Source organism: Cherax quadricarinatus, chromosome 62 (genome assembly GCF_038502225.1).
Source record: "Cherax quadricarinatus isolate ZL_2023a chromosome 62, ASM3850222v1, whole genome shotgun sequence".
Classification (NCBI taxonomy): Eukaryota; Metazoa; Arthropoda; class Malacostraca; order Decapoda; family Parastacidae; genus Cherax; species Cherax quadricarinatus.
The window spans coordinates 17,203,466-17,230,769 of NC_091353.1; the positions used below are offsets into that span (position 1 = coordinate 17,203,466).

Here is a 27,304-nt window from a genome sequence, read left to right on the forward strand (position 1 = left end):
TGATGATATTTATACAATTATTACAGTATTGCATAACAGTAAATCTTCTATTTTTTGGTGTGAATAAAAATTCATTATGTGAATAAAAAATCAAAATGGAATTTATTTGTAAAGCCTCAAAACATAACTAATGAACAGAGGAAATGTTAGTTTAGTGCCAGGAATGCCTACATTGTTCATTCTGGACCCTATTTTGAAATTGGAATATTTTGAACTTTGTGTTAAATTGGCCAAATTGACAATTTCCGATCACTTTATTTTGTAGTTGAAACAGTTGACTTGGCGATTTCTTGTGCTCAATCGATAGAATAGAAGTAATACTAGTGAAATAGCTAAGAATTTGGTTGACTGGAATAATGTAATTGGCCTAAAATGGGAGTCAAAGTCGGCAAAATCGCCGATTCGTAAATATCGCTGACACATCAAAATTCGCGAGAGCATAATTTCGTCAATTTTCCACCAAATTTCGTACTTTTTGTTTTATTACCTTCACAAAAAGATTCTCTACGATTTCATAAGAAAAAATAACAAATTTTTTTTTTGAAAATTCTTGGACACTGGTGCGTGACTCAAGATTTGGGCCTTGGACCCTGAAAGGGTTAAAATTCAGTATTGTTTAATAGCGCTTTAGGATTACAACTGGTAGGCTACTAACTAGAGAAATTAAAATTTAATAAATTTATTAAGCAGTAAGTTGTCTAGAGGTATATTATCAAATTAAATTAATTACAGCAATCAAAATAAAATCAGTCTCTCGAGTTCAATATTATTGTGCTGAAAGCACATATCACATTTATAATTCTTAAGTACCGTCTGGTACATTAACATTTAATAAGATATTACAAATATGTACAGGTAAGTGTGTGTATGCGTGTAAGTGCTCTTAAGTAGTTAGCTATGTCTCAAGACTCGGATAAGACTTAAACAAGTGACTGACAAAGTCCTCAAATAAACTAACATCTTGACCGACTGGCAACCCGAACAGTCTGCTTGAACAACAAAGAATGCTAAGCCCAATAGCAATGCAATATCAAGCGACTGCGACACAGAATCAGGAACAAGGAGATAATATAACGACACTAAGTAGGGACCATCAACAGATCCTCCACAAAAGTTACCAAACTCCCATACTACTGAATCTATGTTCAGCATAGGTAAAATTGTGACTGTGACAATACACAGGAACCAGTACAAAATTAGGTCAGAAGCTATAGCTAAGGACCTGAGATGTTCAGAGTGTCTAAGCGACACACAACCTCAGTACAACGTCGAAAATCACTAAGTCTTTACAATGTTCTGTGAACAAAGTTCTACAGAACTAACAAGAATAATGAGACAGACAATCTGTCCAACCAGCAAGCGAGTCTCGAGCAGACTGACTACTTCACGAGAGGTGAGGACACCCCCCCCCTCGATCACGTGATAGCTACGTGGACAACTGCAGCTCAGAAGCCGGCAGTATAACGAGCGACAAGCGATAATTACAGTAGTTTGACAATCAAGACTAACTGAGCACATTTTATATACATCCTAACAACATAAGCTAAATAACAATATAACAGTCAAATAATAATATAAAGTCATACATTTACGATTTAGCTATTATTGCAAATATAAGCAATATAAAATTAAATGAAAAGGTAATATACATTATATATACATAATAATAGTAGGGTAGTAGGTTGGTAGACAGCAACCACCCAGGGAAGTACTACCGTCCTGCCAGATGACTGTGAAACAGAAACCTGTAACTGTTTTACATGATGGTAGGATTGCTGGTTTTCTTTTTCTGTCTCATAAACACGCTAAGATAACAGGGATATCTTGCTACTCCTACTTACACTTTGGTCACACTTCACAGACACGCACATGCATATATATATATACATACATCTAGGTTTTTCTCCTTTTTCTAAATAGCTCTTGTTCTTTTTTATTTCTTCTATTGTCCATGGGGAAGTGGAAAAGAATCTTTCCTCCGTAAGCCATGCGTGTCGTATGAGGCGACTAAAATGCCGGGAGCAATGGGCTAGTAACCCCTTCTCCTGTATACATTTACTAAAAAAGAGAAGAAGAAAAACTTTATAAAACTGGGTTGCTTAAATGTGCGTGGATGTAGTGCGGATGACAAGAAACAGATGATTGCTGATGTTATGAATGAAAAGAAGTTGGATGTCCTGGCCCTAAGCGAAACAAAGCTGAAGGGGGTAGGAGAGTTTCAGTGGGGGGAAATAAATGGGATTAAATCTGGAGTATCTGAGAGAGTTAGAGCAAAGGAAGGGGTAGCAGTAATGTTAAATGATCAGTTATGGAAGGAGAAAAGAGAATATGAATGTGTAAATTCAAGAATTATGTGGATTAAAGTAAAGGTTGGATGCGAGAAGTGGGTCATAATAAGCGTGTATGCACCTGGAGAAGAGAGAAATGCAGAGGAGAGAGAGAGATTTTGGGAGATGTTAAGTGAATGTATAGGAGCCTTTGAACCAAATGAGAGAGTAATTGTGGTAGGGGACCTGAATGCTAAAGTAGGAGAAACCTTTAGAGAGGGTGTGGTAGGTAAGTTTGGGGTGCCAGGTGTAAATGATAATGGGAGCCCTTTGATTGAACTTTGTATAGAAAGGGGTTTAGTTATAGGTAATACATATTTTAAGAAAAAGAGGATAAATAAGTATACATGATATGATGTAGGGCGAAATGACAGTAGTTTGTTGGATTATGTATTGGTAGATAAAAGACTGTTGAGTAGACTTCAGGATGTACATGTTTATAGAGGGGCCACAGATATATCAGATCACTTTCTAGTTGTAGCTACACTGAGAGTAAAAGGTAGATGGGATACAAGGAGAATAGAAGCATCAGGGAAGAGAGAGGTGAAGGTTTATAAACTAAAAGAGGAGGCAGTTAGGGTAAGATATAAACAGCTATTGGAGGATAGATGGGCTAATGAGAGCATAGGCAATGGGGTCGAAGAGGTATGGGCTAGGTTTAAAAATGTAGTGTTAGAGTGTTCAGCAGAAGTTTGTGGTTACAGGAAAGTGGGTGCAGGAGGGAAGAGGAGCGATTGGTGGAATGATGATGTAAAGAGAGTAGTAAGGGAGAAAAAGTTAGCATATGAGAAGTTTTTACAAAGTAGAAGTGATGCAAGGAGGGAAGAGTATATGGAGAAAAAGAGAGAAGTTAAGAGAGTGGTGAAGCAATGTAAAAAGAGAGCAAATGAGAGAGTGGGTGAGATGTTATCAACAAATTTTGTTGAAAATAAGAAAAAGTTTTGGAGTGAGATTAACAAGTTAAGAAAGCCTAGAGAACAAATGGATTTGTCAGTTAAAAATAGGAGAGGAGAGTTATTAAATGGAGAGTTAGAGGTATTGGGAAGATGGAGGGAATATTTTGAGGAATTGTTAAATGTTGATGAAGATAGGGAAGCTGTGATTTCGTGTATAGGGCAAGGAGGAATAACATCTTGTAGGAGTGAGGAAGAGCCAGTTGTGAGTGTGGGGGAAGTTCGTGAGGCAGTAGGTAAAATGAAAGGGGGTAAGGCAGCCGGGATTGATGGGATAAAGATAGAAATGTTAAAAGCAGGTGGGGATATAGTTTTGGAGTGGTTGGTGCAATTATTTAATAAATGTATGGAAGAGGGTAAGGTACCTAGGGATTGGCAGAGAGCATGCATAGTTCCTTTGTATAAAGGCAAAGGGGATAAAAGAGAGTGCAAAAATTATAGGGGGATAAGTCTGTTGAGTGTACCTGGTAAGGTGTATGGTAGAGTTATAATTGAAAGAATTAAGAGTAAGACGGAGAATAGGATAGCATATGAACAAGGAGGCTTTAGGAAAGGTAGGGGGTGTGTGGACCAGGTGTTTACAGTGAAACATATAAGTGAACAGTATTTAGATAAGGCTAAAGAGGTCTTTGTGGCATTTATGGATTTGGAAAAGGCGTATGACAGGGTGGATAGGGGGGCAATGTGGCAGATGTTGCAAGTGTATGGTGTAGGAGGTAGGTTACTGAAAGCAGTGAAGAGTTTTTATGAGGATAGTGAGGCTCAAGTTAGAGTATGTAGGAAAGAGGGAAATTTTTTCCCAGTAAAGGTAGGCCTTAGACAAGGATGTGTGATGTCACCGTGGTTGTTTAATATATTTATAGATGGGGTTGTAAGAGAAGTAAATGCGAGGGTCTTGGCAAGAGGCGTGGAGTTAAAAGATAAAGAATCACACACAAAATGGGAGTTGTCACAGCTGCTCTTTGCTGATGACACTGTGCTCTTGGGATATTCTGAAGAGAAGTTGCAGAGATTGGTGGATGAATTTGGTAGGGTGTGCAAAAGAAGAAAATTAAAGGTGAATACAGGAAAGAGTAAGGTTATGAGGATAACAAAAAGATTAGGTGATGAAAGATTGAATATCAGATTGGAGGGAGAGAGTATGGAGGAGGTGAACGTATTCAGATATTTGGGAGTGGACGTGTCAGCGGATGGGTCTATGAAAGATGAGGTGAATCATAGAATTGATGGGGGAAAAAGAGTGAGTGGTGCACTTAGGAGTCTGTGGAGACAAAGAACTTTGTCCTTGGAGGCAAAGAGGGGAATGTATGAGAGTATAGTTTTACCAACGCTCTTATATGGGTGTGAAGCGTGGGTGATGAATGTTGCAGCGAGGAGAAGGCTGGAGGCAGTGGAGATGTCATGTCTGAGGGCAATGTGTGGTGTGAATATAATGCAGAGAATTCGTAGTTTGGAAGTTAGGAGGAGGTGCGGGATTACCAAAACTGTTGTCCAGAGGGCTGAGGAAGGGTTGTTGAGGTGGTTCGGACATGTAGAGAGAATGGAGCGAAACAGAATGACTTCAAGAGTGTATCAGTCTGTAGTGGAAGGAAGGCGGGGTAGGGGTCGGCCTAGGAAGGGTTGGAGGGAGGGGGTAAAGGAGCGTGTTTGATAGGAGTGAATGGAGACGAATGGTTTTTAATACTTGACGTGCTGTTGGAGTGTGAGCAAAGTAACATTTATGAAGGGATTCAGGGAAACCGGCAGGCCGGACTTGAGTCCTGGAGATGGGAAGTACAGTGCCTGCACTCTGAAGGAGGGGTGTTAATGTTGCAGTTTAAAAACTGTAGTGTAAAGCACCCTTCTGGCAAGACAGTGATGGAGTGAATGATGGTGAAAGTTTTTCTTTTTCGGGCCACCCTGCCTTGGTGGGAATCGGCCAGTGTGATAATAAAAAAATAATAATCATTGTAACCCATTCAGGGGTTGCAACACCCATGCACTCTGCCCCAGGGTCAGACTCGTGGAACTCTGTGTTCATCAAGAACTGCAAGAAGCCCCTATCACGAGCCTTTTCCATCCTATGGAGAGGGAGCATGGACACGGGGGTCGTCCCACAGTTACTAAAAACAACAGACATAGCCCCACTCCACAAAGGGGGCAGTAAAGCAACAGCAAAGAACTACAGACCAATAGCACTAACATCCCATATCATAAAAATCTTTGAAAGGGTCCTAAGAAGCAAGATCACCACCCATCTAGAAACCCATCAGTTACACAACCCAGGGCAACATGGGTTTAGAACAGGTCGCTCCTGTCTGTCTCAACTATTGGATCACTACGACATGGTCCTAAATGCACTAAAAGACAAAAAGAATGCAGATGTAATATATACAGACTTTGCAAAAGCCTTCGACAAGTGTGACCATGGCGTAATAGCGCACAAAATGCTTGCTAAAGGAATAACAGGAAAAGTCGGTCGATGGATCTACAATTTCCTCACTAACAGAACAGAGAGAGTAGTCGTCAACAGAGTAAAGTCCGAGGCAGCTACGGTGAAAAGCTCTGTTCCACAAGGCACAGTACTCGCTCCCATCTTGTTCCTCATCCTCATATCCGACATAGACAAGGATGTCAACCACAGCACCGTGTCTTCCTTTGCAGATGACAACCGAATCTGCATGACAGTGTCTTCCATTGCAGACTCTGCAAAGCTCCAGGCGGACATCAACCAAATCTTTCAGTGGGCTGCAGAAAACAATATGAAGTTCAACGATGAGAAATTTCAATTACTCAGATATGGTAAACATGAGGAAATTAAATCTTCATCAGAGTACAAAACAAATTCTGGCCACAAAATAGAGCGAAACACCAACGTCAAAGACCTGGGAGTGATTATGTCGGAGGAGCTCACCTTCAAGGACCATAACATTGTATCCATCGCATCTGCTAGAAAAATGACAGGATGGATAATGAGAACCTTCAAAACTAGGGAGGCCAAGCCCATGATGACACTCTTCAGGTCACTTGTTCTATCTAGGCTGGAATATTGCTGCACACTAACAGCACCTTTCAGGGCAGGTGAAATTGCCGACCTAGAAAATGTACAGAGAACTTTCACGGCGCGCTTAACGGAGATAAAACACCTCAATTACTGGGAGCGATTGAGGTTCCTAAACCTGTATTCCCTGGAATGCAGGAGGGAGAGATACATGATTATATACACCTGGAAAATCCTAGAGGGACTAGTACCGAACTTGCACATGAAAATCACTCACTACGAAAGCAAAAGACTTGGCAGACGATGCACCATCCCCCCAATGAAAAGCAGGGGTGTCACTAGCACGTTAAGAGACCATACAATAAGTGTCAGGGGCCCGAGACTGTTCAACTGCCTCCCAGCACACATAAGGGGGATTACCAACAGACCCCTGGCAGTCTTCAAGCTGGCACTGGACAAGCACCTAAAGTCAGTTCCTGATCAGCTGGGCTGTGGCTCGTAAGTTGGTTTGCGTGCAGCCAGCAGCAACAGCCTGGTTGATCAGGAGGCCTGGTCACAGACCGGGCCGCGGGGGCGTTGACCCCCGGAACTCTCTCCAGGTAAACTCCAGGTAAACCCTTCTGGCAAGACAGTGATGGAGTGAATGATGGTGAAAGCTTTTCTTTTTCGGGCCACCCTGCCTTGGTGGGAATCGGCCAGTGTGTTAATATAAAATACAGTGGACCCTCGACCAACGATGGCATCGATTAACGATAAATCCGACTAGCGATACATTTTAACGCAAAAATTTTGCCTCGACTAGCGCTAAAAAAACCCGACCAACACTATTCGTTCCGTTCGAGACGCGTCCACTTTGGCCTGAGCGTGCCTCACTTGTCCCATGGGTGCCAGTGTTTACAAGCCAGCCAGCCACCGCTGTCGCTTGTAAACATACAATTGGAACATTTCATATTATCACCTGCAAAAATTGTCACCATGGGCCCCAAGAAAGCTTCTAGTGGAAACCCTACAGCAAAAAGGGTGAGAATTACTATGGAGATGAAGAAAGAGATCATTGCTAAGTATGAAAGTGGAGTGCTTGTCTCCGAGCTGGTCAGGTTGTATAGTAAACCCCAATCAACCATCGCTACTATTGTGGCCAAGAAAACGGCAATCAAGGAAGCTGTTCTTGCCAAAGGTGCAACTATTTTTTCGAAACTGAGATCGCAAGTGATAGAAGATGTTGAGAGACTCTTATTGGTGTGGATAAACGAAAAACAGATAGCAGGAGATAGCATCTCTCAAGCAATCATATGTGAAAAGGCTAGGAAGTTGCATGACGATTTAATTAAAAAAATGCCAGCAACTAGTGGTGATGTGAGTGAATTCGAGGCCAGCAAAGGTTGGTTTGAGAGATTTAAGAAGCGTTGTGGCATTCATAGTGTGATAAGGCATGGTGAGGCTGCCAGTTCGGACCACAAAGCGGCTGAAAAATATGTGCAGGAATTCAAGGAGTACATAGACAGTGAAGGACTGAAACCTGAACAAGTGTTTAATTGTGACAAAACAGGCCTGTTTTGGAAGAAAATGCCAAGCAGGACCTACATTACTCAGGAGGAAAAGGCACTCCCAGGACATAAGCCTATGAAAGACAGGCCTACTCTGTTGATGTGTGCCAATGCTAGTGGTGATTGCAAAGTGAAGCCTTTATTGGTGTATCACTCTGAAACTCCCAGAGTGTTCAGGAAAAACAATGTCCTCAAGGCTAATTTGTGTGTGATGTGGAGGGCAAACAGTAAGGCATGGGTCACTAGGGACCTTTTCTATGACTGGTTACACCATGCATTTGCCCCCACTGTGAAAAATTACCTAATTGAAAAGAAATTAGACCTTAAGTGCCTCCTGGTATTAAACAATGCTCCTGGTCATCCTTCAGACTTGTCAGAGCGACTTTCTAGGGACATGAGCTTCATTAAGGTAAAGTTTTTGCCTCCTATTACCACTCCTCTCCTGCAGCTCATGGACCAGCAGGTCATTTCCAACTTCAAGAAACTGTACACAAAAGCTATGTTTGAAAGGTGCTTTGTAGTGACCTCAGAAACTCAACTGACTCTAAGAGAGTTTTGGAAAGATCACTTTACCATCCTCAATTGTGTAAACATTATAGGTAAGGCTTGGGAGGAAGTGACTAAGAGGACCTTGAACTCTGCTTGGAAAAAACTGTGGCCAGAATGTGCAGACAAAAGGGATTTTGAAGGGTTTGAGGCTAACCCTGAGAATCCTATGCCAGTTGAGGAATCCATTGTGGCATTGGGAAAGTCCTTGGGGTTAGAGGTTAGTGGGGAGGATGTGGAAGAGTTGGTGGAGGAGGACAATGAAGAACTAACCACTGATGAGCTGCTAGATCATCATCATCAGCATGAGGCCACATCTGAGGAAACTGCTTCGGAGGAGGGGAGAGAGAAATTGAAGAAGTTGCCTACTTCTAAGATTAAGGAAATCTGTGCAATGTAGCTTAAAGTGCAAACCTTTATGGATGAAAGTCACCCTGACACAGCTACTGCAAGCCGTGTTGGCAACCTGTACATTGACAATGTTGTGAAACACTTTAGAAATGACATAAAGGAACAGGAGGTACAGGCCTCTATGGACAGATATGTTGTGCGACAGAAGTCCAGTGACTCTGAAGCTGGTCCTAGTGGCATTAAAAGAACAAGGGAAGTAACCCCGGAAAAAGACTTGCTACCTCAAGTGCTAATGGAAGGGGATTCCCCTTCTAAACACTAAGAAGATCAACACTCTCCGCTCCTCCCATCCCATCAATCATCACCAGATCTTCAATAAAGGTAAGTGTCATGTAACTGTGCATATCTTCTTCAATTTGTGTGTATTAAAATCAATATTTCATGTGGTAAAAATTTTTTTTTTCAATACTTTGGGGTGTCAGGAACGGATTAATTTGATTTCCATTATTTCTTATGGGTAAAATTAACTCGACTAACAATAATTTTGATTAACGATGAGCTCTCAGGAACGGATTAATATCGCTGGTCGAGGGTCCACTGTATGTAATATGGTAAATATGAGAAAATTAAAACTTCATCAGAGTACAAAACAAATTCCAACCACAAAATAGAGTGAAAAACCAACGTCAAAGACCTGGGAGTGATAATGTCGGAGGATCTCACCTTCAAAGACCATAACATTGTATCAATCGCAGCTGCTAGAAAAATGACAGGATGGATAATGAGAACCTTCAAAACTAGGGATGCCAAGCCCATGATGACACTTCAGGTCGCTTGTTCTATCTAGGCTGGAATACTGCTGCGCACTAACAGCACCTTTCAAGGCAGGTGAAATTGCTGACCTAGAAAATGTACAGAGAACCTTCACGGCACGCATAACGGAGATAAAATGCCTCAATTACTGAGAGCGCTTGAAGTTCCTGAACCTGTATTCCCTGGAATGCAGGTGGGAGAGATACATGATTATATACACCTGGAAAATCCTAGAGGGACTAGTACCGAACTTGCACACGAAAATCACTCACAACGAAAGCAAACGACTTGGCAGACAATGTAACATTTCCCCAATGAAAAGCAGGGGTGTCACTAGCACGTTAAGAGACAATACAATAAGTGTCAGGGGCCTGAGACTGCTCAGCTGCCTCCTAGCATACTTAAGGGGGATTACCAATAGACCCCTGGCATTCTTCAAGCTGGCACTGGAGTTAGTTTAATATGTTTATTATGCACCCCATACCCATCCTGTGGGCGGTAGTCAAAAGATTACAGAGGTACATAATTGGTCCAGGGACTGGGCCTCAAAGTTTTGATAGCTGAGCAAGTTACAGAGGTAATGAATTCACATTTTACAAAGGTAATGAACTCACAATTTACAAAGGTAATGAACTCCAGGTAGGTCTAGTCACAATCATGACAAGTTACAAAGGTATTTACAGATTACAGAGGTACACAATGGGTCCAGGGACCGGCCTCCAAAGTTTTGATGGCTGAACTAGGTACAAGGTAATGAACTCACAAGTTACAAAGGTAATGAACTCACAAGTTACAAAGGTAATGGACAAGCACCTAAAGTCGGTACCTGACCAGCCGGGCTGTGGCTTGTACGTTGGATTGCGTGCAGCCAGCAGTAACAGCCTGGTTGATCAGTCTCTGATCCACCAGGAGGCCTGGTTACAGACCGGGCCATGGGGGCGTTGACTCCCGGAACTCTCTCCAGCTAAACTCCAGGTATCCCACCGAGGCAGGGTGGCCCAAAAGGAAAAACAAAAGCTTCTCCTTTTAAATTTAGTAATATATACAGGAAAAGGGGTTACTAGCCCCTTGCTCCAAGCATGTTAGTCGCCTCTTACGACACGCATGGGTAACTTACGGAGGAAGAATTCTGTTCCACTTCTCCATGGAGATAAGTGAAAATAAACAAGGACTAGCAAGAAAATAGAAGAAAACCCAGAGGGGTGTGTGTGTATATTTATATGCTTGTACATGCATGTGTAGTGTGGCCTAAGTATAAGTAGAAGTAGCAAGATATACCTGAAATCTTGCATGTTTAGTTTTTTTAGTTTAATATCTTTATTATGCACCCCATACCCATCCTGAGGGTGGTAATCAAAAGATTACAGAGGTACATAATGGGTCCAGCGATTGGGCCCCAAAGTTTTGGTACCTGAGCAAGTTACAAAGGTAATGAACTCCAGGTAGATCTGGTCACAATCATGACAAGTTACAAAGGTATTATGTTTATGAGACAGGAAAAACAACACCAGCAATCCTACCATCATGTAAAACAATTACAGGCGGCCTCTGTTTTACACTCGCTTGCAGGACGGTAGTACCTTCCTGGGTGGTAGATGAATGGTTCAGAGAACCGACACGTTGATAAATTAGACACGTGTCTAATTTATCAATGTGTCGGTTCTCTGAACCATTCATCTACAATCCTGTCAGACACTGCAACTTCTTGGGATCTTAATACTTGGGAATTCTTCGCTTGCCTAACCCTTGGGCACAACCTACTTCCACATTGGACAAATGTGACACCACCTACGACTGCTGCACCTTTCCTGCCTACGGTTTATAAGCTCCTTCTCCACACTTATGCCGTATTCTATTCAAGATTGATGGACTGACCACGTCGACTCAAGGTTGAGGGACTGATTACCTCATTCTCCTCCTGTTCTTCAAGTTTCTCCTTTGTATGGACTGATGAAGCCACTGTGTGGTGAAGCGTTTCCTCAATAAAGATACCCAAGAGTTGCACATGTGTCTAATTTATCACCTTCCTGGGTGGTTGCTGTCTATCAGCCTACTACCTAGAAACTTGCTTACCAATCTCTCTTAATAAAAATTCAACTCGTCTTACTCCACCCTACTATTCTTGTCATATTAAAAAAGTTGGGTATAGTCTATAACAGCTGTGTAGATTTACCACTGTGACAAACTTGTCATCAGTTATGAGGGTGATTCTACCTTGTAGTCTGTCCTTTGGCAGGGTTTCCATGTTGCTTTCCTGTTCAACCAGGCTGCTTTTGTTAGCAGCTTGATGGACCATATATCCATCACAGCCTGGTTGATCTGGCACATGACAGGGGTAGTAGTCCAGCTTCTTCTTGAAGACTTCGACTCTTGTTCTACCAGTTCCAGGCTACAAAGCCTATCCCTAATTCGACAGTGCATCCCAACAATGGCCCTTCTGTGTCATTACAGTAATGGTAAACATTACCGTGAAAGCAAGATATTAGACACACGTGCATCACCTGGGTATTCTGCCAACCAATGGCTTTATCAGTTCAATGCAAAAATATTTGTGGGTATTGAAAATGGAGACAGGAGGAGACTGCATAATCAGTTCCTCAGTCTTGCAGAACTCTACACAGAAGACAGTGGAAGATTAGGTAATCAGTCCCTCAACCTTGCAGAACTATACACACAAGAAATTTCAAGATGAGGTAATGAGTCCTTCTCAACCTGGTACTACATACTGACTTCTAGGTTGAGGGACTGATTACCTCATCTTCCACTGTCTTCTGTGTATACTTCTGCACAGTTGAGGAACTGATTACCTCATCTTGCACTCTCTCCAGTTTTAATACCTGTATATCCAGGTGTTGCACATTAATCTAATTTCTCACATTTTGTAATATGCCATTTCTACCTACCAGTGCAGATCTTGAAAGTGTTATTATCCTTTCCTCTTTCTGACTACCATCAAACTTTGATTTTCTGTTTCTCATATTACCCCTTCATTCTTGATTCCATAATTTTAATAATGAAATATAGCTGTGAATGCTACCTAATCTCTCAGGTGTTTAAGTACCTATTTGTTTGGCATATGTTCTCTTGTTCCATTCTTGATGAACTAGACATGTGTAGAACACCTGGGTATTTTTATTACCAAAACATTTCGTCTGCACATCAGTCTTCAATTGAATAGTCAAGTAAAACACCGGGGACAGTAGAAATAGTTCTGATGTGATCTCTCCATCACCCTTGGTAGGAGGTGTTCAGTCCTTTGGGCAGGGTGGCCCAAAAGGATAAACGAAAGTTTCTCCTTTTACATTTAGTAATATATACAGGAGAAGGGGTTACTAGCCCCTTGCTCCTGGCATTTTAGTCGCCTCTTACAACACGCATGGCTTACGGAGGAAGAATTTTGTTCCACTTCCCCATGGAAGAAAACCCAGAGCCGTGTGTATATATATATGCTTGTACATGTATGTGTTGTGTGACCTAAGTGTAAGTAGAAGTAGCAAGACGTACCTGAAATCTTGCATGTGTATGAGACAAAAAAAAGACACCAGCAATCCTACCATCATGTAAAATAATTACAGGCTTCCGTTTTACACTCACTTGGCAGGATGGTAGTACCTCCCTGGGCAGTTGCTGTCTACCAGCCTACTACCTAGGTTCAGTCCTATTATTACATTAATTATTAACACATCAGCCATTTCCCACCAAGGCAGGGTGGCCCGAAGAAGAAAAACTTTCATCATCACTCACTCCATCTCTGTCTTGCCAGAGGCATGCTTACACTACAGTTATAAAACTGCAACATTAACACCCTTCCTTCAGAGTGCTGGCACTGTACTTCCCATCTCCAGGAATCAAGTCCTCTTAGTAGTAAAGATTCCCAAGTGTTGCACATGTGTCTTATTCATCAACTTGTCAGTATTGCATATCATCAATAATATCACATCTCATCACTGTGTGTGATACCATACAATGGTGCCATACACAATAATAAATATGTTAAATAGTGTCACCAACTCATTTTTCTGAAGATAATATTCTCTCTCACATTGAAAATTTAACCAGTATTATTTTTCATTCATTATTTGCTTTATAAGAGCAGTGTTGGTAGAATGCTTCTCAATATATGTACTTGCTTAGCAGGACTTGGAAACTGGAGTTGAGGAAGCTGATGTCACCAACTCTATGACAGTGAACTCTCTCCTTGTGGCGAATGGTGTGACGTCGCGTTCCAGAGGACGCAATGCCATCTATCCATGTGTAGGTGGAATATAGTTAATCTATGTTTATGCTGAACTTTTATTTTTTAATATAATGAGGCAATGGCAACATTATTCTATAATGTTAGAATATACAGTCAGTATATACACAAGACACAATGTACAGGTTATGGCAATTTATTAATAAAAATGATAAGTCTCTATTGGACAAAATGTCTTTGTTAATAAAATATCATAACCTACACTTTATGTTCAACAGTATGCACTATACTTAATAATGTGGTTAATGAGACCAGCCATGACTTACAGGAGGGCCTCACTTATATAGCAGGTTAGGTTCTGGGCTACTTCTGTAAAGCAAAAATCGCTGTAAAGTGAATCGTAGCTTTTTTTCAATTTCAAATGCATATAAAAACCTGATAATGCATTTACACTATCATATATGAAGTGAGCAAAAGAGTTAGGCCTAAAAAATGCATATACAATACACACATTACTTCTTTCTTTCTTTCAACATACCAGCCATATCCCACCGAGGCGGGGTGGCCCAAAAGAAAAAACTAAAGTTTCTCTTTTTAAATTTAGTAATATATACAGGAGAAGGGGTTACTAGCCCCTTGCTCCTGGCATTTTAGTCGCCTCTTACAACACGCATGGCTTACGGAGGAAGAATTCTGTTCCACTTCCCCATGGAGGACACATTACTTGCCTTAAAATATTTTCATCCTTATATTGAGTGATGAATACATTTATTTTAAGAAGTCTGAATACATTGCAAGTGATAGGCCTAAAGAGGCAGGTGCCAGAAGTCGCCAGAAACTTACCGCACAGGTCAGCTGTTCTAATAATCTTTCTGGCCTGCTAGTGTACCTCGCATATAATCTAGTGATACCAGTGAATAGGAGAATTCAGTATTGTAGTAGCAACTAACCAGTAATATAATGGTACTTAGTGGAATGGAGTGACTTTCATTAGTTTTTTCTCCATTCTTGAAATACCAGACGTATACAGTGAAATTCATATAACCTGTAGTTACCAGCGGTCGCAATATACACAACGAAAAGCAAATATTACTCCAGAAAAAGCGTCTTTCCTCCAATAATTTCGCCAGTCAACTGTAGTGATAATATAGCATTTGTTTTGGTGGAGACGGAAAAAACCTAGAAAAGCTAGATACAGTGATCGATAAACCTTCAGGCTGTAAACAAGGGTTGAGGCCTCGACCGTTTGTCATTGTAGGAGCTGCCAGCAGTCACCGGTTCTTCAGCATGCAAGTTATACTTTTGTATCAATCTAATCACATATTACTCGGTTAAATAATTTCCAGTAGTTCCTTTATGTGATAGCCCAAATCACCGACCAGATATGTTTTAAATAAGTGACCCACTGATCAGATCCGACTGGTTCTGAGCCCTTGGCTGGTCCGAACCCTTGACCGGTTTCATACGGATTTGTTGGACAATAAAGCAGACTGTAAACAGACGGGGTTTTAGGCGCCCTTATCAAACACAAACAATAAATATAAAACAGAAGCGTACACCGGTAAGCTGTCCTAATATACAAGTACAGTTAGAAATAGGGGTGTTAATGTTGCAGTTTAAAAACTGTAGTGTAATCACCCTTCTGGCAAGACAGTGATGGAGTGAATGATGGTGAAAGTTTTTCTTTTTCGGGCCACCCTGCCTTGGTGGGAATCGGCCAGTGTGATAATAAAATAAAAAAATAAAATAGTTAGAAATAGAAATACAAATAGCCAGATCTTCACTTTAAGGAGGTTATTAGTAGAATATTCAAGGGGTTACTAGAAGAATTACAGTAAATCGACCATTCAAATCACATTATGAAGCACTGTGTAGTCTGCAGTAAATCAAACAAATGGGCTTCCACGTGGATTACTTGCCATTTTTGTGAAAATTGGTGTCACGCCCCTTGTGTAGATATCCAAGAACTATCTACAAGCAGTATTAAATCAGGGAAGTGTTTTTGGGTATGCCCAAATGAGATCAATCTGTGGACTAAAATCACATTGGTATTAAAAGAGGATAACATCAAAGCAGCCTTCATAGAAAACCTGGAAACATTCTATAACAGATGGGAAAATAAAAAGTCTGGGCTGGATGGTATCGCCCTTGATGCTGGCCATGTAGTCAGAAACTGTAAGGCTGGAGGTGCTGCCCTGGTAGACAGTAAATGTGGGGCTGGAAGTACTGTCCTGGAAGACAGTAATGGTGAAGTTGGAGGTGCTGTCCAGGTAGTCAGTAAATGTACACATGAGGGAAAGCATATAAATGACCTCGAGGGAGACAGGAGCTGTAGTGGGGAAACAAGTGTAGTCAAGGACAAGATAAAACCAATTAAGGGTGATGGACTGATTACATCGTCTTAAAGTCTCTTCTGCTTCTATCAACTTTTCTGTACTCGACTGAAGAAGCCTACTGTGTAGGCGAAACGTTTCAAAATAAAGATACCTAACTGTTGCATATGTGTCTTACCTAACAAAACCAATATTACAAACTAGTAATACCACAGGAGATAGCAAACAAGGGGACTCCACTAGCAATAGTGAGGATATATTACCAGAAACAACTGGTGAGAGCTCCATTGTTAGTACTAGTGAGGATAGGAATGAGACAGGTAAACATGCACCAACAGGGAATACAGTCACAGAAACCCAAGGCAAATGGAAACCAAGCCTGTGCACATACTATGCACTTGGTATCTGCAGACATGGGAAATCTGGAAAAACAGACGGGACGTGCAACTATGACCACCCTAGAAAATGCCGTGCCCATATGACAACAGGAAAATGCAAACTCCCTGTAAGCTTTTTCACCCTGAAATGTGTCCCTCTTCAGTACAGGAAAGACTGTGCTATAACTTAAATTGCCAGGCATACCATCTAAAGGGGACAAAAAGATACAAAACATCCAGGCCATGGGAAAACCTGGGTAGCCACAGCCACTCAAGAGGGAGAGGTTTTTTAGTGCCAGGAAGAAAAAAAAAACTGGCAGGAAATGGCAGAAATCGTATACCAAATCCAGTCATTTCTGGAGTGGAACCACAGTCAATGGCCTCCACTCCAAACTAACAGATACAGATACTAGTGCCGGAAAAAAAGTCCCTCCCAGTACCACCAATACCACCAGTCCAATGACATTCTTCTTTGCAAATATACAGGGTCTAAAGCCAGCAACGAACAACAAAATACCTTTCATCCGTGGACTGCTTGCAGAGGCAAATGCAATGTTCGCGGCTTTCACAGAGACCCACATAAAGGATCACTTGGACAACAAATTATGGATCCCAGGTTAGAACCTATACAGATGTGACAGAGTGAACAGGCAAAAGGGAGGGGGGTTGGCCTGTATCGCAGAGTCACTTGTTTGCACAGAACTGCTTAATGCCTCAAATGATGTAGTGGAAGTTTTAGCAGTAAAGATTGAGAACCAAAACCTAGTCATTGTGGTAGTCTATAAGCCTCCGGATTCCGGATGCAACGTCCCAGCAATTCCAGGAACAGCTGTTAAAAATTGACCACTGTCTGGAAAATCTGCCAGCTCCTGCCCCAACATCTTGCTCCTGGTGGATTTCAACTCGAGGCACCTAAAATGGAGGAATATAGCAGATTATGTTGTTGCAGTGATAACACCAGGAGGCAGCTCTGACAAGAACTCACACACAGACGAGCTTTTAAATCTCTGCACAAAATTCAACTTAAACCAGCAAATAATAGAGCCTACTAGACTGGAGAATACACTAGACCTCTTCTTCACTAACAATGATGATCTGATACGAAATGTCACCATATCAAAAACAATATACTCAGATCACAACAAAATCGAGGTTCAGACATGTATGCGCGGAACCCCAGACCGACATAATGAGATTAGTCACGAGGGAGCCTTCACCAAATTCAACTTCAATAACAAGAACTTAAAGTGGGACCAAGTAAACCAAGTCCTAAACAATATAAGCTGGGAAGATAGACTAAGCAACACAGACCCCAACTTATGCTTAGAACAGATTAACTTGGTGGCACTCGATGTATGCTCAAGGCTTATTCCTTTAAGAAAAAGGAGTAGATGTAAAATAGAAAGAGACAGGTGCTCCCTTTACAGGCAATGGAAAAGAATAACAGAGCGGCTAAAAGAGGCCAATATATCTGAAATGCGTAGGGAGTCGCTGGTCAGAGAAATAGCAAACATTGAACTTAAGCTAAATGAAGCTTATAGGAGTCAGGAATCGCAGGAAGAACTAAAAGCCATAAATGAAATCAAAAGAAACCCAAAGTATTTCTTTTCTTATGCCAAATCGAAGTGGAGAATAACATCCAGTATTGGGCCCCTACTTAAACAAGATGGGTCCTACACAGATGACAGCAAGGAAATGAGTGAGCTACTCAAGTCCCAATATGACTCAGTTTTTAGCAAACCGCTAAAAAGACTGAGAGTCAAAGATCAAAATGAATTTTTTATGAGAGAGCCACAGAATCTGGTTAACACAAGCCTATCTGATGTTATCCTGACGCCAAATGACTTCGAACAGGCAATAAATGACATGCCCGTGCACTCTGCCCCAGGGCCAGACTCATGGAACTCTGTGTTCATCAAGAACTGCAAGAAGCCCCTATCACGAGCTTTTACCATCCTATGGAGAGGGAGCATGGACACAGGGGTCGTACCACAGTTACTAAAAGCAACAGATATAGCCCCACTCCACAAAGGGGGCAGTAAAGCAATAGCAAAGAACTACAGACCGATAGCATTAACATCCCATATCATAAAAATCTTTGAAAGGGTCCTAAGAAGCAAGATTGCCACCCAACTAGATACCCATCAATTACACAACCCAGGGCAACATGGGTTTAGAGCAGGTTGCTCCTGTTTGTCTCAACTACTGGATCACTACGACAAGGTCCTAGATGCACTAGAAGACAAAAAGAATGCAGATGTAATATATACAGACTTTGCAAAAGTCTTCAACAAGTGTGACAATGGCGTAATAGCGCACAAAATGCGTGCTAAAGGGATAACAGGAAAAGTTGGTAGATGGACCTATAATTCCCTCACAAACAGAACACAAAGAGTAGTAGTCAACAGAGTAAAATCTGAGGCAGCTACGTTGAAAAGCTCTGTTCCACAACGCACAGAACTTGCTCCCATCTTGTTTCTCATCCTCATATCTGACATAGACAAGGATGTCAGCCACAGCACCGTGTCTTCCTTTGCAGATGGCACCCGAATCTGCATGACAGTGTCTTCCATTGCAGACACTGCAAGGCTCCAGACGGACATCAACCAAATCTTTCAGTGGGCTGCAGAAAACAATATGAAGTTCAACGATGAGAAATTTCATTTACTCTGACATGGTAAACATGAGGAAATTAAAACTTCATCAAAGTACAAAACAAATTCCGGCCACAAAATAGAGCAAAAAACCAACGTCAAAGACCTGGGAGTGATCATGTCGGAGGATCTCACCTTCAAGGACCATAACATTATATCAATCGCATCTGCTAGAAAAATGACAGGATGGATAATGAGAACCGTCAAAACTAGAGATGCCAAGCCCATGATAACACCCTTCAGGGCACTTGTTCTATCTAGGCTGGAATATTGCTGCACACTAAAACAGCACCTTTCAAGGCAGGTGAAATTACTGACCTAGAAAATGTACAGAGAACCTTCACAACTTGCATAACGGAGATAAAACACCCCAATTACTGGGAGCACTTGAAGTTCCTGAACCTGTACTCCCTGGAACGCAGGCGGGAGAGATACAGTGGTCCCTCAATTATCGTCTGTAATCCATTCCTGGAAGTGGGGCTATTATCGAAATAGACAATTTTCAAATCAATTTTCCCCATAAGAAATAATGTAAATACAATTAATCCATTCCTGACACCCAGAAGTATTAAAACAAAAAAATTTTTTACATGAAATATACAGTGGACCCCCGCATAGCGACTTTAATCTGTGCAAGAGGGCTGGTTGTTATGCGAAATGTTCAGTATGCGAATGAATTTTCCCCTTAAGAAATAATGGAAATCAAATTAATCCGTGCAAGACACCCAAAAGTATGAGAAAATTTTTTTTTTACCACATGAAATGTTAATTTTAATACACACAAACTGAAAAAGGCATGCACAATTACATGACACTTACTTTTATTGAAGATCTGGTGATGATTGATGGGATGGGAGGAGGGGAGAGAGAGTGTTAGTGTTTAGAAGGGGAATCCCCTTCCATTAAGACTTGAGGTGTCGAGTCCTTTTCTGGGGTTACTTCCCTTCTTCTTTTAATGCCACTAGGACCAGCTTCAGAGTCACTGGACTTCTGTCGCACAACATATCTGTCCATAGTGGCCTGTACCTCTCGTTCCTTTATGACTTCCCTAAAGTGTTTCACAACATTGTCAGTGTACAGGTTGCCAACACGGCTTGCAATAGCTGTGTGAGGGTGATTTTCATCCATGAAGGTTTGCACTTCAAGCCACTTTGCACAGATTTCCTTAATCTTTGTAGTAGGCAACTTCTTCAATTTCTCTCTCCCCTCCTCTGAACCAGTTTCCTCAGGTCTGGCCTCTTGCTGTTGAAGTTGATCTATCAGCTCATCAGTGGTTAATTCTTCATTGTCCTCCTCCACCAACTCTTCCACATCATCCCCACTAACCTCCAACCCTAAGGACTTTCCCAATGCCACAATGGATTCCTCAACTGGCATAATCCTCTCAGGGTTAGCCTCAAACCCTTCAAAATCCCTTTTGTCTACACATTCTGGCCACAGTTTCTTCCAAGCAGAGTTCAAGGTCTTCTTAGTCACTCCCTCCCAAGCCTTACCTATAAGGTTTACACAATTGAGGATGGTAAAATGATCTTTCCAAAACTCTCTTAGAGTCAGTTGAGTTTCTGAGGTCACTACAAAGCACCTTTCAAACAGAGCTTTTGTGTACAGTTTTTTGAAGTTTGCAATAACCTGCTGGTCCATGGGCTGCAGGAGAGGAGTGGTATTGGGAGGCAAAAACTTCACCTTAATGAATTTCATGTCCCCATAAAGTCGCTCTGCCACGTCTGTAGGATGACCAGGGGCATTGTCTAACACAGGAGGCACTTAAGTTCTAATTTCTTTTCAGTTAGGTAATTTTTCACATTGGGGGCAAATGCATGGTGTAACCAGTCATAGAAAAAGTCCCTAGTGACCCATGCCTTACTGTTTGCCCTCCACAGCACACACAAATTCTCCTTGAGGACATTCTTTTGCCTGAACGGTCTGGGAGTTTCAGAGTGATACACTAATAAAGGCTTCACTTTGCAATCACCACTAGCATTGGCAAACATCAACAGAGTAGGCCTGTCTTTCATAGGCTTATGTCCTGGGAGTGCCTTTTCCTCCTCAGTAATGTAGGTCCTGCTTGGCATTTTCTTCCAAAACAGGCCTGTTTCATCACAATTAAACACTTGTTCAGGTTTCAGTCCTTCACTGTCTATGTACTCCTTGAATTCCTGCACATATTTTTCAGGTGCTTTGTGGTCCGAACTGGCAGCCTCACCATGCCTTATCACACTATGTATGCCACTACGCTTCTTAAATCTCTCAAACCAACCTTTGCTGGCCTTAAATTCACTCACATCATCACTAGTTGCAGGCATTTTTTTAATTAAATCCTCATGCAACTTCCTAGCCTTTTCGCTTATGATCGCTTGAGAGACGCTATCTCCTGCTAGCTGTTTTTCATTTATCCACACCAATAAGAGTCTCTCAACATCTTCCATCACTTGCGATCTCTGTTTCGAAAACACAGTTAAACCTTTGGCAAGAACAGCTTCCTTGATTGCCTTTCTGTTGCCCACAATAGTAGAGATGGTTGATTTGGGTTTCTTGTACAACCTGACCAGGTCGGCGACACGCACTCCACTTTCATACTTATCAATGATCTCTTTCTTCATCTCTTTAGGAATTCTCACCCTTATTCCTGTAGGGTTGGCACTAGAAGCTTTCTTGGGGCCCATGGTCACTTATTTTCCAGATAAAGCACCGAAAACACTGTAATAATACGAAATATTCCGATTGTATGCTTGGATGTTACCGCGGAGGCTGGCTGGTAAACAATGCCACCGGCGGAACATGTGAGGCTGGCTGAGGGCGCACATTGGACGCGTCTCGGACGAAGAGCGGTGAGCGGGTTTTTGGGCGGTATGCGAGGCAAAATTTTTGCTATCAAAGCGAGCGGTATGCGGATTGTACGGTATGCGATGCATACGGTATGTGGGGGTCCACTGTAGATGTAGTACATAAACAATACAGTGGGACATGATGAATGAAACATTAACAGCATAACACTTGCCTTTATTGGCGATTCTTCTTGGTGTATGGAAGACTGGAGGAGGAGAGAGATTGAATTATTGTTTGGAAGGGGAATCCCCTTCCATCAGCACCTCAGGTACCAAGTGCTTTTCTGGGGTTACTTCTCTTCTCTGTTTCTTAATGCCACTAGGACCAGCTTGAGAGTCACTGGAGTCCTGTCTCGCAAAAAAAGTGTCCAGAGAGCTCTGTTTCTGGTGTCTCTTTAAAACTTCCCTAAAATGGGCCAAGACTCTGTCACTGTACAAGTTGCCGATATGGCTTGCAACATCCTTCTCAGGATGATGTTTCTCCATAAATCTTTCCATCCTACCCCACATTTCAAAAATCTCCTTAATTTCTGAAGAAGGCACCTTCTTCCATCTCTCTTCCTCCTCCTCTGCAGCAAGATTCTGAGCTGCGATCTGTTGCTCTTCCTGCTGAAACTCTTGCTCCTTCCATATTGTTCAATGATGTTTTTCTTAAATTCAGTCGTATTTCTCACCTTCTTTACCAAAGGTTTGGCACTAGGAGCTTTCTTTGGAGCCATGGTAGCTTATTTAGCACTTGCAAGCACTAAGATGAATGGAATATTATGAAAAATTTCGTATGAACACGTGAGGGGACCGTCGCTCACTGGTAAACAATGGCATACTGGCTGGGAACGGCTCAGAGCCGTGAGTACGCGTCCAGGACGAAATATGATTAGCGAGTTAACGGACCATTTTATGAGCCAATGTTTAGACGAAATAATGGGTCTATTTTCGAAATGGATGACTTTCAGGCTAGACGATTATTGAGGGACCACTGTACATGATTATATACACCTGGAAAATCCTAGAGGGGCTAGTACCGAACTTGCACACGAAAATCACTCGCAACGAAGGCAAAAGACTCGGCAGACGATGCAACATCCCCCCAATGAAAAGCAGGGGTGTCACTAGCACGTTAAGAGACAATACAATAAGTGTCAGCCGTATAGATGATATTAGCGAAATTATTCATGAAGTATTTTGCCCGGTCTCCAGACAAACTCTCGTCCACCGCCGACACCGCCCATACCACCACATGAATGACATACTTTATTCATTTTAGAGTATATATCAGGTTTGTATGTTATTTATATTGTTTATTATGTCATATTAGATGAAGTGAGATAGATAAATAAGCCGTAGAGTTGATATTAGTGAAATTATTGAAGTACAGAATTCCACTGGAATGGATTACGTAATTGCATTTCAATTAATTTAAATGAGGAAAATTGACTCTGCAAACAAGCAAATCCAGTTGCGAGCAAGGTCATGGAATGGATTAAACTTGCAAGTAGAGGTTCCACTGTATTTTGGTGTAATAGCTACCCACCTTCACACCCATTGGCAACAACGTTGGTCAACTCTACTCGGTAACAAACTTCATTCTATTAAACTGAGCATAGGTTACTGGCTGTCTTTTTGTCATCAGTGCCGAGGTTGGGAGACTACTCTCTCTCGTCTTCACATTGTCCACACTCGTCTTACTCATGGGTATCTCGTGGAGAGGCACCCTGTTCCTCTCTGTGAGAAGTGTCAAGTTCCAGTATCGATTAACCACATTCTGTTAGACTGCCCTCTCTATCAATTTACCTCCAACGTCGTCTCCGCTCTACTACTGTCTCTTTACCTTCCCTTCTTGCTGATGGACCCTCCTTTAATCCTGACTCTCTCATTGACTTCTTGACAACGACTGATTTACTCCACAAACTCTGATTATGATGCCTTTCGCACTCCCCTCAGCCCTTTCTACCTCAATCTCTTGCTGCCCTCTTCCCTTTCACTATCCACTGCCCCGCTGTTCTCCGTAACCTACTACTCATCCATCTCCCTTTTGCCACCTGATACCATCACTTCCTGCCCTGCAGTGCTGTATAGCCCTTGTGGTTTAGCGCTTCTTTTTGATTATAATAATAATAATAATAATAAAGAAATAGCTGTGAGTTTGGTCAGCTGGAACAAGGGAATTGGCCAAAAACAGGGCTCAAAGTCAGCGAAATCACCGATGCATATATGTCGCCGAGACCGCTAACTTCGCAGGAGCGTAATTCCATGAGTTTTGGACCAAATTTCGTACTTTTGGTGTCATTACCATCGAGAAAAGATTCTCTATCTTTTCGTAAGAAAAAATAATTTTTTTTTTTTTTTTTTTCAAAAAATTTTGTGACATAGAATGAGTTTCAGAAAGGGGCTTGTGACAGTCAAAGGGCTAAAGAATAAAGAAAGAATAAATATTTTATTTCTTTGCAAAGGTTACAATGTGTAATAACAATTTTGATTTGTTAAGTACAGTGGACCCTCGGTTAATGATGACATCGGCTAGCGATAAAATTGGATAGCGATGCGTTTTAGCGTAAAAATGTTGGCTCGGCCAACGATGAAAAACCTGGTTTAGGACAATCGTTCTGAACACATTTGCCTGGCAGTCTGGCCTGAGTGCGCCTCAGCTGCCCTGCCTTCAGCTAGTGTGCCATTGTTAACAAGCCAATGCAGACGGTTCCACGCATACATTTGATACATTTTGTATTATTCCATTGTTTTTTGTGCTTGTAACTGCTAAATAAGCCACCATGGACCCCAAGAAAGCTTCTAGTGCCAACCCTGTGGTAAAAAGGGTGAGGTGTAAAATCAAATTGAAGGGAGAGATAATTGCAAAGTATGAAAGTGGAGTGCATGGCTCCAAGCTGGCCCGTTTGTACAACAAACCCCAATCAACCATCGCTACTATCTTGGCCAACAGAAAGGCAATCAAGGAAGCTGTTGTTGCAAAAGGTGCAAGTATGCTTACAAAACAGAGATCACAAATACTCGAAGATGTGGAGAGACTGTTATTGGTGTGGATCAACGACAAACAATGATCAGGAGATAGTGTTTCACAGTCCATCATATGTGAAAAGGCAAGGCAGTTGTATGACAATTTAATAAAAAAATGCCTGGAACTAGTGGTGATGTTAGTGAATTTAAGGCCAGCAAAGGTTGGTTTGAGAGATTTAAGAATCGTAGTGGCATACACAGTGTGATAAGGCATGGTGAGGCTGCCAGTTGTGACCAAAAAGTGGCTGAAAAATATGTGCAGGAATTCAAGGAGTGCATAGACACTGAAAAATTAAAACCCCAGCAAGTGTTTAATTGTGATGAAACAGGCCTGTTTTGGAAGAAAATGCCAAACAGGACCTACATTACACAGGAGAAAAAAGCACTGCCAGGACACAATTCTATGAAAGACAGGCTAACTCTAATGTTTTGCAGTAATGCTAGTGGGGATTGCAAAGTGAAGCCTCCACTTGTGTATCACTCTGAAACTCGCAGAGTGTTCAAGAAAAAGTGTCGTCAAGGCTAATTTGTGTGTGATGTGGAGGGCAAACAGGAAAGCATGGGTCACTAGGGACATTTTCCATGATTGGTTCTATCATGTGTTTGGCCCCACTGTGAAAAATTACCTCCTGGAAAATAAATTTGACCTTAAGTGCCTCCTGGTATTAGACAATGCTCCTGCTTATCCTCCATACTTGCCTGAGCGAATTGTGGGGGAGTTGAGCTTTATCAAAGTGAAGTTTTTGCCTCCTAATACCACTCTTTCCCTCCAGCCCATGGACCAGCAGGTCATTTTCAAATTTCAAAACACTGTACACCAAAGCATTGTTTCAGAAGTGCTTTGAAGTGACCTCAGACACTGAATTAACCCTAAGAGAGTTCTGGAAAGATCACGTTAGTACCCTCAGTTGTGTAAACCTTATAGGTTAGGCTTGGGAGGGAGTGACTTGCAGGACTTTGAACTCTGCTTGGAGGAAATTGTGGTGACAATGTGTAGAAGAGAGAGATTTTGAAGGGTTTGGGGATGAGGGGCCTATACCAGTTGTGGAATCTATTGTGTCATTGGGGACGTCCATGGGGTTGGAGGTTAGTGGGGAGGATGTGGAAGAGTTGGTGGAGGACGACGACGAAGAACTAACTACTGAAGAACTGCAAGAGCATCTGCAACAGCAAGAGACCACAACTGAGGAAATTGCTTCAGAAGAGGGGAGAGAGAAATTGAGGAAGTTGCCATCTTCAATGATTAAGGACATTTGTACAATGTGGACAAAGGTGCAGGCCTTTATGGAAGAACATCACCCTGACACAGCTATTGCAAGCCATGCTGGTGACTTTTACAATGACAATGTTGTGGCCCATTTTAGGAAAATCTTAAAGGAATACCAGATACAGAGCTCTATGGACAGATTTTTGGTGTGACAGAGGGCCAGTGATTGTCAAGTTGTTCCCAGTGGCATTAAAAAAAGAAGGGAAGTAACCCTGGAAAGGACTTGGTACCTAAAGTCCTATAATACACCTCCATCATCTCCCCTCCTCCCATCTCATCACTCATCACTAAATCTTCAATAAAGGTAAATGTTATTTATTCTTCATGTATTATTTATTCTGCATGTAGCATTTATTCTTCATGTATCATTGTTTTCTGTGTAGGAAATTGTATAATTCATGTGAAAAATTTTTTTTTTAATACTTTTGGGTGTCTAGAATAGATTAATTGGATTTCCATTATTTCTTATGGGGAAAATTAATTTGGCTAGCGATAAAATCGGTTAAGGACAAGCTCTCTGGAATGGATTAAAATCATTAGCCGAGGGTCCACTGTACAAAGAAAGCCACTATCATGCCAGGGCATTTCGGGCTTTAGTTTATTTCTCCTATGTGTGGGTTATTTGTGCATCAAACCTAATTACCTGCCATTCCCCAGGTGCTGTATGACTCCTGTGAGTTTAGCACTTTAGCAACAATATATGTAATAATAATAATCACTTGGCTGCTTCATCCCTTGAAAACAATAAAAATGTCACAGTATCGTGGCTGGCGCAATTAATCAGATACCCGCACTTGGAGAGTAATGTTTTGGCGATGATTTAGGTTATCTGGTCCATCTTAACTTAAGCTTAAGATTGCCCGAAATGCTCTACATAACCATGAGCTTTCAACATGCTCTCAAGTGCCACCCACTACTGTATAAACAGAATCTTGAAATGAATTAACTTCAATGTGTTAATATATTCCATATTAACTAGTAGTGGTCATACGAATGTTGGGTTAGGTAGGATTGGTCTGGAAGTGGGTCAATTGTTTCCTGAAGTGGGTTTTGGTTATGTGTCAAGTGTCCCATAGCTTGATCGTTAGCGCACTCAGCTCACACATTGAGGTCTGAAGTTTGAA

The 27,304-nt window shown here is 41.7% G+C and overlaps 1 protein-coding gene across 1 annotated transcript in view; it reads left to right on the forward strand.

The window, feature by feature from the left end:
- LOC128687209 (uncharacterized) overlaps window positions 1-27,304 on the forward strand; it is a 273,243-nt gene that overhangs the window by 25,567 nt on the left and 220,372 nt on the right. The window contains exons 3-4 of the mRNA XM_070098518.1: window positions 13,655-13,771; window positions 26,000-26,326. Of these exons, the coding sequence (XP_069954619.1) occupies window positions 13,655-13,771; window positions 26,000-26,326 (444 nt within the window). The remainder of the gene's footprint in view (window positions 1-13,654; window positions 13,772-25,999; window positions 26,327-27,304) is intronic.